The following is a 12,845-nucleotide window of genomic DNA, read 5'->3' on the forward strand; positions in this document are numbered from 1 at the left end:
AAAGAAAAAAGAAAAGAAACACATTATGGACATAATCAACAAATTACAAGGTACTACAAAAAAAGTATAGAAGGTACGATGATATATGCACATGTGGGAAAACTTATGTAAGTATCACAAATAGACATCATATACATATCTGAAGAATGAAAAGCCTGATAAATTTACAAAAGAAGAAGCATAAATGGTTAATAAATCCTTGTGCAATAAATATTTGATAACTATAAGAGTTCAGGGATCTACTAAGGGAAATAAGCATATAAATTAATACTAAACCTTTTAGGATTCAAAGAAAATACATTCAAAGATTAAATATGCATTTGAAGATTTAAATATAATAAGATGCATTTAAAGTATATGTATTAGAAATGGATGTTCCCCATTTTAAATAATAAAAATATTTGGAACATTTTGCCCAAGAATTTTACTTTTATGAATAGGGAAATTTTCCATATAAGTGGGAACCTGTGCTTACTCATAAAGAATAGCAAAAACCCCCCACAATGTGGCAATATATTGTATTTGAAAATAAAGTCTTCACAGTTATTACTGGGCTACAAAATGCTTACAAAATACAACTGACAAAAGTTGTGCATCTTTACATATAGTACCCAGGATATACAAATTATTTTCCAATATGATTATGAGAGATTTCATTTTCACATTATTGCATGTACTAAATCTTTCAATGAGTGTTTTTCTCCTTTTTGTCTTTCCTACTCTCCTTCCTTCCTTCCTTCCTTCCTTCCTTCCTTCCTTCCTTCCTTCCTTCCTTCCTTCCTTCCTTTCTTCTGACATTTCTGAGGTATGAACTCAGAGGTCTGTATAACAGGCAAATGTTCGAACACTTGAGCCATATCTCTAGCCTTGTCTTTTGCTGGTTATTAATAAATTAAATTGTGTGTGTGTGTGTGTGTGTGTGTGTGTGTGTGTGTGTGTGTGTGGTGTATGCGTGTGTGCTGCATGCACACATGTGCACCCACCAGTACAGGGGCTTAAACTCAGAGCCTCACACTGTCCCTTAGCTTTTTCACTGAGTGATGGGCTAGCACCCCATCACTTGAACTGCAGCTCCACTTCTGACGTTTTGCTGATTGATGAGAAATAAAGAGTCTCCGCCTGCCTAGGCTGGCTTCAAACCACATCCTCAGATTCAGCCTCCTAGTATTGCAGTTAGGGTTACAGGTATGAGCCACCAGCGCCTTGCTGATTATTTTTCAGACAGGGTTCCACTTCCTGTTTGGGCACTCTAACCTGCCTGCTTCAGGCTTCCTATCGTTACCGCTTATTACAGGTGAATGACACGGCAACCAGCTTCCTTCCTCAGAGATGGGATCTCGTGAACTTTTTGGCTGTGATTAGACTGATGCCACAATCCTCCCCATCTTAGCCTTCCTCATAGCCAGGGAGGCCAAGTGTGTGCTACTGTGCCCGGCTTGGGGCTGAGGAGGGGTCTTGAGAACTTTTCTGGGCAGGTTGGCCTCCAACTGCAAACTTCCTATTCTCATCCTCCCAAGCAGAGAGGAATACAGTGTTGAGCCACTGACACCATGTCCAGTCTCACAGGGTTTACCTTGACAGTGTCTGTGGTCTGGTGTTGGGCTGTAACCCTGATGGCATGAGCACATGTAGGATCCTTCGAGGTTGGTACAAGAACCGTTTGTGCAGACCTTTGGTTCCAGGCACTCGTCCACATCTTGCAGAATGTTGCGTAATGGAAAGAAAAGAGGAGGCAGAAAAGAAAACATGAATAACATGAGATTAGGTTAGAAATAGAAGCAGTAGACCTTCAGAGAACCAAGCAGATGCTTCAGCTTCCCAGGTGGCCCCAAGGAGGAAAAGCAGCTGTGCCTGGAGCTCAGCTGCTGATGGTTCAGTGCCTGAGCTCAGTTTCTGACAGTGATGCATAACAGAACAACTTCGCTGTGGGAGTAAATTCAGTATATTCAGGACTTGGTTTTAGGAGGAGGGGTAATTAGAGCACTATTCCTCCCCTTGCAAAATTTTCCAAGAATCTAAGATGGGTTCGGGTCCATTTAGGGAATGGACAGATTCAGTGGGATGAGAGTCCTATAAGCAAAGGCTATGACTCATGACCTGGAGAGAGTACAGGCAATCTCTATCAGACAGAGGGAAAAGTTTCTTTTTTTCATATATTTTTATTGTAATTAATAGAAGGGTTACATTATATTCACCAGATAGAAGGTGCATTACTTCACCTACATTGATACCCTTTCTCGTGTCTTGGTCCCCATGTCCCTCCCCCCACCCCCACCCCTCATCTTGTTTTCCTAGAGGGAAAAGTTTCTAACAAACACCCAAAGATATGAGAAAATCCAGTCTAGAATTTAAATAACCAAGTGCAGTGGCAAACATTGGAGTCCTAGCCATTAAGTGGTGGAGATTAGAAGGATCATGGAAAAACGTTAGTAAAATTACATCTTAACTAACCAAAAGCTGGATATGATAGCACATCCCACTTGTCACAGCTACAAGAGAAGTAAAAATAGAAGAACTGTGATCCAAGCTATCTCAGCAAAAATGCAAGACCCTATCTCAAAAATAACCAAGGTGAAAAAGGATGAGAAGCTTGGCTTAAATTGAAGAGTGCCCACTGAACAAATGTGAGGCCCTGAGTTCAAATTCCCAGTAGCACCATCAAAAACAAAATAAAGCAAAACAATCTAGGAGACAAAGATATAGTTTAGGGGAAGCTTAAAGATTCAAAGTAGAAAAGTAGAAGTGGTAAAACTGTAATAGTAATAAACACCAAAACAACAAATAACAACAACAAATAAAATAATAAATAATTGTTCTAAAGTCCTTTTCTTTTAGGTGGCACCTGGATTGGCTACCTATTGTTTCTACTGCTTAGATGCACATTTTTGTCTGCAACCCCTACTCTTGGGCCTAGAGTGAAGACTTCAAATAAAGGCAGGAAGCATCTCCTTGACAACAATGCACACTGAGTTTTAAACCAAGGTTAGGAATTTAACATTCAAGCTGGGTATGTTGGGATGAACCTGTAGTCCCATCTACTCAGGAGCCAGGAGTCAAAGGATCATCAACCAAGACTATATAATAGAATTTAGTTGGCGAACTGAGTTTAGGTGGATACATGGTGTTGAAAACATGAAAGAAAGGGTCAGCAATAAGATTGTAGCTAACATATTGGAAGATGGCTGGCTGACTGGATATTCTAGCATAGAAAATTATAAGCATGTCGTCACTTCAATAAATCTCTATAAGCCTAATAAATAATAAAACAATAATTATCTAATTATGTATGATGAATCTACAATTGTATATAAATATAAGAAATATATAGTTAATACTAAATGAATAAAATAACAAATTAAATAATAACAATAATAATGGAAATTGCAATGGAATAACTAGGCAGTCCCAGCTTCTTGTCTCTTCTCAATATGCATATGGAGTTTTCACTTTTCACTGAATTTTATTAAAAGTATCCTTTCTTGCTTCCAATGGGGCCCAGTAATGAAAATATAGTTAAACATGAGTGAGGGCAGCTATGCATGTGCACATTTGTACATTCCATGTGCATATTGAGCAGAGGCAAGGAAGTGGCACTCCCTTGGTATTCTGCTGCTTTCAAAATCAACACTAATTATGGTTAACTGATGCTAGGCCAGGATGACAAAAATAGCACTTGTAGCCTGACTGGCTGTCCACCCTGTATTTGGTTGTGGGCAGCTACATTTTGTAAACATGGAAAGCAAACAACTTGAAAGAAGAAGCCAAGCTCTGGAGCCAAAGTAAATAATGGAAGAGAAGAGAATGAGCCTAGACACCAGACATGGAAATTCCAGTCAGCAATGGGAACATGCCAGGTCTACTATCTGGTTGGATTTCAAAAATTTATCAAGTTCAGAAATGTACGGATTGTTCCCTTGTCGTTCAGGCACAAGGAAATAGGTGATTTATAGGACAGTAGAATATAATCTTGTAAAGCTCCTAATTTCAAAGACTACATTTTCCCTAACATAAATGAACAGACACTGATAATAACCATTTATGAGATACTCATAAAACTTCTATTCCTTAGGATCCTACAATGATGAATGAGGAAGAATGCCCAGGATGTCTACTCTTAGCTTACAAAAGACAAAAAATCACATAGAACCAGAGCTTTTAAACCAATCATCTACAAGTATTTAGAAGATGACCTTCATGATACCATGCTCTGTGGGAAGAGGAGGGGACAACCACAGAGCAAAACTTTAGTGAGCAATTTCTAGAAAGAAGGACAGGGTCACAGAGAACAGCCACACCCTGGTAGATACACATGGACTGAAACAAACTCAGCATTGCATCTCAGTCCAGAAGTCACTCCTCAACTACAAATCTCTGTATCCAGCTGGGCCAGCCCACAGGAGGTCCCCCAGTTATGTGATGTTCTGAGTCTGCACTACCAAACCTATCTCTCCCTTGCCTTTTCTCCATGCTCTGTACTATGCTGATACAGTTATACCATTTTACACTCAAAAGCCCAAGTCAGAAATGGAGGGCCAGCCCATCTATGTTTCTTCTCTCTCCTTACATTCAACCTAATACCAAACAGTAGCAAACTACCTCCCAAGTATTTCCTGTGTTCTCCACTTCATTGCACTCCTATGACTTCCATTTTCTCTCATCTGGGTTTTTTCTTTCATCTGGATTGTTGTTGCAATGTTTTGACTTGTTCTTTCTAAGCCTTGACATTTGGAATATGTTATCAAGCTTACAAGAATAAAGTCTCTAAAATACAAATCTTATCAATGGCTATAGCTTATGTACTTTATAAACAACCAAAGGTTCCCAGTGTTCTTCAATATAGTCAAACGCAAAAGCATGCAGGGGCCTTACTGGTACCAGGAGTAAAAGGCCTTGTCCCTGCAATTCTCATTGGGAACCCTTAACCAGATCTCCCATCAATCCCATCAATATCATGGGCGGCAACGTGACTTCTGCTCATCCCCAACCAAATATGGTCATGCATATTTTCCATGGAAAATAGAGTTCCATAGTGGACTCTGAAATACAGTCTTACAGAATTTTTTTTGTCAGTCACAGGGCCTGAACTTGGGGCCTGCGTGCTATTCCTGAGCATTTTGCTCAAGATTAGCACTCTACCACTTTGAATCATAGCTCCACTTCCGGTTTTCTGGTGTCTCATGGACATTCCTGCACAGGTTGGCTTCAGATCACAATCCTCAGATTTCAGTCTCATTAATAGCTAGGACTACAGACAAGAGCCACCAATGCCCAGATTATATAGAACATTTTTATTACCCACATTCTTCCTGTGCATTTCCACACTGAGTTCAGAAGGCCTTAGTGTTGTATCCCAGGCAAGAAACTTCACATGTTGGTAGAATAATAGATTCCAAAGTCCAACTATTCACCAAGGGACTGATGAGAAAGTAACAATTTGGTAAATTCCATTCAAGGAATTACTTGAACCTCCCAGAGTAAGAAAGGTGCTAGAGGTTTGCAAGATCAGACTTTGTGAAACAGCTCAAAGATTTATGCAGCCCTCTCCTTATATGATTACCTTGACCAAAATGATCACTGTGATCCACAGCAAAATGCCATGCTTAAAACCAGACCTGCAGTTCGTGCTCACAGCATTTACTGGACCACCCATCATCTAATAGCACTGAGCCGGGGGTCAGGACAGTCCAGCACCATCTATCCCTACAGATCCCTGACAGATTCTGAGATTATCCCTTCTTTCTAAAAATGCTTCCACATCATTGTTTGAATCACATGTTCTACAACTCTTTGACAAGATCAATATAAAGGCCATGGGTCAAGATTTCCCTAATTCCATCATCTTTCCTCTTTTGAGAGAAATGAGAGGAACATTAACCTCCCCAGAGCCTCTGGCAACTTTCCATTCTTCCACAATTACACAAAGATGTCTCCCAGATGGTTAGCGATCCCACCTTGCTAGTTCTCACTGCCCTGAGATGCAATTCATCTGTGTCAGCAATTTTCTTTTGGAGATTTCCCTTCCTAATAACCTGCAGACCTATCAGACTGCCTTAAAGACCTCCCTGGAGGGCTGGGACCTGCCAAGGAGTGAGGACAGAGTAACAGGCCTTCAGAGGTGGCATGCACCTCATCAGGCAATCCCAGGGAAGCATCTTCTTATGCTTCACTCAGCATTTACTGGGAATTGCCTAGAATACATGGCAGGGTAGCAATTCACGTGCACTATGAGTTCCTGTGCTTCCAAGAGATGACTCTGTGAGCTACATAAGACAATCTGAGGTTGGTTTCCCTGAGATCATCTAGCCACAATTAATTCCTTCAGTCAGCAACACAGACTTGGATGAGTGAGTAAATGTGAGGTAAGAAGAAAGGATCTTTTTATAGCACCTTTGGGTCACAGTGCCCGTCCACCTGGGCTATGACTTCAGGGCCTCCTCAACTATTTATTCCCCACACAGAGCCTTTTCCATAAGAGATGATGGAGAGCATATTTAACAGGAAAGCAAGCATGGGAAGATGAGAGGCAGATGCTGAGTAGGCCAGTATGGTAAAACTACCTCATCTGCACTGGAAGTGTAGCAGGTCTAGGCCCTGCTGTCAACTCTGATGAACTGAAATATGTAGTAGCAGAGCTGCTGGCAAAATTCTGTTCTACAACCTACCCAGAAACATCACTGCTTTGAACGTTGGGAGACAGGCCAAGGCTGAATACAACAGCCATAAAAAGCCAAGGATGAGCTCACAGAATCAGTCCACCAGGGCCACCAAATTACAGGCTTCCAACCTCACCTTTCCAAAGAACATTATGTCTTCCAGAAAAAAAAAATCTCATCATCAGTTGCCTATGGGATAGAGCCTGCCATCTCAAACTTCAGAATCCCTAGGTCATCATTGCCTCTGCTTAAAACTGCCAGATGATTCCAACCTACCAAAGTTTCTCCTTTCTCTAATCTTCTCTTTAGCTTTGTTATGCTGTTCTGGTCCCTAATTTTCTCATTTGTGTGAGTGTTACACAGATATGACACGAGAGAAAATACTGGAGTCACAGATAAAAGATCTACTTCTGCTATTTGTTATCTGTGGACTTGGATGCGTCCATTGTCCGAGAATCAATTTGATACTGTCTTACAGGACTGACTGCTGGGAGCAGCCAATAAAACAGTCAAATCAAAGTCATTGGCAGACAATAAAATGGGGAAGTTTTTAAAAATAATTATTGTTGGGGCTGGGAGTTTGGCCTAGTGGTAGAGTGCTTGCCTAGCATGCACGAATACCCGGGTTTGATTCCTCGGTACCACATACATAGAAAAGAGCCAGAAATAGTGCTAAGGCTCAAGTGGTAGAGTTCTAGCCTTGAGAAAGCCCAAGAACATGGCTCAGGCCCTGAGCTCAAGCCCAGGACTGGCCAAAAAGAAAAATACTGTTCAATATAAACACACTTCTTTCTATTAAAAAGTGTTCTACATTGTTGTTGTTGCTTTACCAAGTTTCAAGATTTCTCTGGCATCTGGTAGAAACACAGCTAAGTGACTTGATTAGCAAATAGGGTTAAAGATGGTGTCTGTAAATATTTTCAAAATGGGGCTAGTTGGCATCTATCTAAAATAGACATGGATAAAAGTCTTCAATTTGAGAATCCATAGATTCTACAAAGGTTCCTACTAAAAGCTGAATTTGGAAAACGAATCTTCACATGAAAAGACCTTAGAACAATGAGTCCTCCACATTTACTGTGCAAGGTTTCTGAGTCTTGTTTAGACCCATACAGTGGCTAGCCAGTGGTCAAGTAGACTTCATGACACTAAACTCTTTGAATGTCTAAGAACCAGTCACACTTAGAAAACTTACATGGATGCCAGGGTGATGTTCTTAACTTGGAAGTTTGGACAACATCACAGACACTTGTACTTCTATGTCACATGCTCTGTCACAGCCTCATACAGAGCAATACAATTGAGAAAAACCTCAAAAGGACTGGCAGCTTATATCCAGCAGTCCCTAAAGGTCTTTTTTGTGAAAGTGTGCAAGTAAAGCGAAGTCAAAGAAACAGCAGCCTGAGTCCAGAAACCTAATCATGTGTTAGGAGTCATTAATGATACTACAGAGCAGTGTCATGATTCCCAAGGATATTCTAGTCCAGTGGAAAAAATGCCAAGAAATTGAAAGAAAACCACAAAACTACTTCATAAAAGAAAGCTCCCATGATGGAGAGTTAAAAACTATATAGCATGAATTTAAAGAAAGCCAAAGAGAACAGTTATGTAGGGAAGCATGATATGGAAATTACCTTGATTTGTATCAGTGACTGCTGCACTAGGGGAGGCAACAGTAGTTGGGTTTGAACTCAGGATGTGGTGCTAGTTAAGAAACTATTCTACTACTTGATTCATGCCCCCCTCCATGTGATTTCAGATTGATACTTGTGTTTATTCCCCTGTTTATACTTCTCCTTTACCTGGAATTATAGGCATGAACTACTTCACCCAGATTTTAGTAGTTGAGACAGGGTCTTGAGAACAATGGCCTCAGTAGTGATTCCCTTAATCTTTGACTCCTCAATAGCTAGGATTACAGAGCATGTGATACCATACCCAGCTACTACTGGGTATAGCATTAATGGCATTAATAGATATATGTTAGGCAGAGAAAAAAATGATGGATGTTTGAAATGGAAAATGAAGTACAGAAAAACTGCTCCCTGAACTAAATAGGAGGGGAAGGTGTGTTTCTGCTACATGACATCATTCACATGTTACTGTTTCCACACACAAACTCTGTTCTAATTCATAAGCTAAGAAGAGGTAGGCATCAGTGAGACCCAGCTTACACAGAGTGATCACAGCAAGAGCATTAGGGCTTCAGCAAGTCCATCAATTAGAAAAGAAACAGAAAGTGTGAATGGTACCCAATCCTGGCAGAAGATGAAATAGACATTCATTCTTTCTTGAGATAGCCAAATAGCTTGGCTTTCCATGGGAGGTGAGTGCATTTACCACTCCAACTACATCCCTGCTTTTGACTCCTTGCAAATCAATTAAAGGTAGGAGTTTCACAGTGGCTTCAATTCTCAATCTTAGATCTCAGCCTCCTGAATAGCTAGAATTACTACTTGTGTGACACCAGTGTCCTACTAAAATAGATCTATCTCTCTCTCTCTCTCTCTCTCTCTCTCTCTCTCTCTCTCTCTCTCTCTCTCTCTCTCTGTGTGTGTGTGTGTGTGTGTGTGTGTGTGTGTGTGTGTGTGTGTGTGTGTATACACTGTTTCTGGGTCTTAAACTCACTTGAACTCAGTGCCTAGACTATCCTATTTTGCTCAAGGCTAGAGCTCTACCACTTGAGCCACAGCTCTACTTCTGACTTTTTGCTGGCTAACTGAAGATGAGACTTTCCTGTTAGAATGTGATCCTCAGGAACTAGTATTACAGGCATGAGCCACCAGTGCCCAGCTTAAATAGCCATTCTTAATGTCTATTTAGTAGCAAAAAAAAAAGGCAAATCAACATGAAGATAGACCAATTTAAAGAAAAAAGTATAATGTTGAATTTAACTCCAATGACATACAACATGAATATGTTAGATTTTAACCATGTAAAAAGGATACAGCCAAGCCAGGTATTGGTGGCTCATGCCTAACTAGTAAAGAAGGCTGAGGTATGGAGACTCATGTTTAAAGCCAGCCCAGGCAAAAAAGACTGAAAGATTCCAGTGTCTAAAATAAACACCAAAAATTGGGCTGGAAGGGTAATTAAGATAGCAGAGCTCCAGAGATCTGGAAATGTGGCTTAGTGGTAGAGTGTTTGCTTAACATGTTTGAGGTTCTAGATTCCATTGGGTACTTACATAAACACACAAACAATAAGAACAACATAAAGTAGAGCTCCAACCCAACAAGGAAGCTGAGTGTGCAAGAGGCCCTGAGTTCAAGCCCCTGGTAATACAACAGCCAAACCAACAAATCAATCAATTAATTAATAAAAGGTATAGCCAGAGAAAGGAGAAGTATAGAGGGAAATATTAAGATACCTGTAACACAACAGCCCAGAAAGGTTACAATGATCATCTCTATATATGACAATGAATAAGTCACAAATGTAGGGCCTTTCTCCAAAATACAGGATTATAGGAATTCTCAAGTTTTGCATATTCTTCTATAAAATTTTCCAATGAAAACTGAAAAATGAAATATGCCGTCATATTTCTGCCTGCATTCTTGCTGATCTGCCAGCACTACAGTGGCAGCACAAGGCCCCTTCTCACGGTCTACAGAAGGCACTCAATATAACTTGTGAAACGAACAAATAACCATAAACTAAGTTGTATTACCAACTCACTTACTCCAAGATAGGCTTGAGATGGAAGCTTCTAAAGCGTACTATAGAGGACCAGAGGGCAAAGGTGCCAAGCAAAATGTTGAAAGGAGGGAGAAGAGGAGCCAGTCGTTCCATAGCGTGGTCAGCGCCTAACAGGAAAATTCAATCTACTTGTTGGCTTCATGTCAGAGGAAAGGAATGTTGTAATAGGTGCTTTTGGTCACAATCAGCTTTAAATCTCTTGAAAGCTCTATTGCCATAAAAAAATAGGATGGAAAATCTATTTCAGAATAATGTCGAAAGCCCCCCTTAAGATATGTTGAGCTATAAGTTCCATATAAACAAGAACTAGAAGGGCTAATTCCACCACAGAAGAGAGCCTTGATGTGCAGAGTAGAGAGAGCAGAGGGAAAAGTCCACAGCTCATCTTTATGATGGAAATTCATGACTTTGGCAACACAGAAAACAGAGATTGCATGGAACAAGGGGTTTCATTTGTGTCTTTGTTTGAGTTGTGCACCAGGGGTTATATGTCTGCTTATGATTCTATCCATGTGGTTGTCAAAAGTGAAATTACTTTTCAGCGAGTTGCTATTTCTGCCACTATGTTGGAGCAAAATGTGTACACACACATATAAGAACCCATTTAATATTATTTACATTTGAAGATCATTTGCCAATTTGGCCAGTCACATCCCATTAGTAAGTTCATGCATCAAGCTTGAGTTTTTACTATTATAAACTGTAGTTAGTGAAGGGAAATCTCATGCCCTTTCTCTAAGATTATGCCTCAGTGTGTAAAAGGAAGAACACAGATAGAATTCTGAGAGGCAGATAAGGATTTTATGCCAAATGGAAAAACTGACAACAAATGCACTTTATGGCTAGCACAGATTATACACAGAAATGCATACCAAAAAAACAACTAATGAAACAACATCTTTTCTTTGATTCCCCATCGACTTACAGTGACTGTACATGTTGGTAGAAACTTTTGGGGAAGGGGTCAGGGGTCAGACCAGCGGCCATCTTTACTATCCATTATACCTGGTGATGACCCCAGAGCTCTGATGTTGAGAGGGGCAATGCTATCTGCTTATTCCCACCCCCTACTATTCCTCAATGTCTCCTCTGAGTTACTGGAATAAAGTCAACATTTCTGAGAGTCAACTTTCTATGGTCCGTCTCTTCATCTGTAGCAATTCTCTGCTTCTCCAAGCTTGACCACAGCTTCTGGAATAAGATCTTTTTCCTCCTTCCTCAGACTGCCTGCATGCACTGTTTCCTCAGTCAAAATACCCTCCCTCCCTTCTCCATGAGATTCTCAACTCGAGAATTGTTCTCATGGTGATGCATTCTGTCATGACTTCTCATTACACCACAGATTCCCCCCAATTCTTGCTCCATCTGTTAATTTTCTTTGTGACATGTTTGGGTGCAAACCAGTGCATCTCCCTGTAGCATTCTTTTTGTTGTTGTTGTTTTTATTGTCGGGGAAATGTATAGAGGGGTTACAGTTACATTTGCCAGGTAGTAGGTATGTTACTTCTCACACATTGATACCCCTTCTCATGTTTTTGTCCCCATTTCCCTCCTGCTACCCCCCAATCATTTGTTTTTTCTACTTCCCTTTCCTATTTCAAATAAACAAATAAACCATATATAATATATTGTATACATATTGTATATATATGTATATATGTGTATGTATATATACATATATATATACACAATATACCAGGTAACAAAGTCAGATACAGTAAAAATACGAGATTAACCAAAGGGCAAAAAAAGAGAAATAACATAGAACATTAAGATCTTCCTGTAACATTCTTACGTTATGTGGTTTTGATGATTGAAAATCATATTAAGGGTTACAATGTGACTCAATGAGAATTATTTGTTCCTTCTAGAATCTCATATCTTGGACACCAACTCATTGTTGTATTTTCTCCACAGTTAAAAAATTACTTAGAACTTCTCTGAGACTGCTAAGACTGCTGTAAATTCATAACTTTTTTCTTTTTCATTTAAAAAGGGGGCTAAATTGGCCTTCCACTATGCAAAAGAAACACATGCAAAAGAAATAGAAATCTGGAAGGGAAGGAACACAATGGCACCTACCAAGACACTGTCCGTTCCAGCCTCGGAAGCCTTCTGTGCAGGGGACACACTGGTAAGACCCCGGGGAATTCACACACTGCTCATCTGGACAAGTGCTTGGTGTCAAGCATTCATCAATATCTGAAAAACCAAAGATCTAGGTCAAGAAAATTTTACCAGAGAACCAAAGTGAAGTGAAATACTACTTGTAGGAGGAGAAAGTACACAGTATTTCACTGGAGAAAAGATGTGGGTGAAACATTGGGGCTAGACTTTAATACATGGCATTAGTGTGATTATTATAGAACACTCCACTCTGGGATTTGGCAGCAGCGTTAAAGCCAGTCTTCATAAAGATCAGATCTGTGTGTGTGTGTGTGTGTGTGTGTGTGTGTGTGTGTGTGTGTGTGCGCGCACATGTGCATGTATGAG

At 40.1% G+C, this 12,845-nt stretch overlaps 1 protein-coding gene across 11 annotated transcripts in view; it reads right to left on the bottom strand.

Moving 5' to 3' along the window:
* Positions 1–12,845, bottom strand: part of Ltbp1 (latent transforming growth factor beta binding protein 1) — a 367,263-nt gene that overhangs the window by 88,229 nt on the left and 266,189 nt on the right. For 10 of the 11 annotated variants that reach the window (XM_090337166.1, XM_090337170.1, XM_090337167.1 and 7 more), the window contains 2 exons: positions 12,435–12,554; positions 1,574–1,696 (listed from right to left, as the gene is read on the bottom strand). In XM_090337166.1, the coding sequence (XP_090193292.1) occupies positions 1,574–1,696; positions 12,435–12,554 (243 nt within the window). The remainder of the gene's footprint in view (positions 1–1,573; positions 1,697–12,434; positions 12,555–12,845) is intronic. The other variant, XM_090337168.1, reaches the window with a different exon arrangement.

This window comes from Megascapheus bottae, chromosome 7 (assembly GCF_031878675.1).
Source record: "Megascapheus bottae isolate mThoBot1 chromosome 7, mThoBot2.hap1, whole genome shotgun sequence".
NCBI lineage: Eukaryota > Metazoa > Chordata > Mammalia > Rodentia > Geomyidae > Megascapheus > Megascapheus bottae.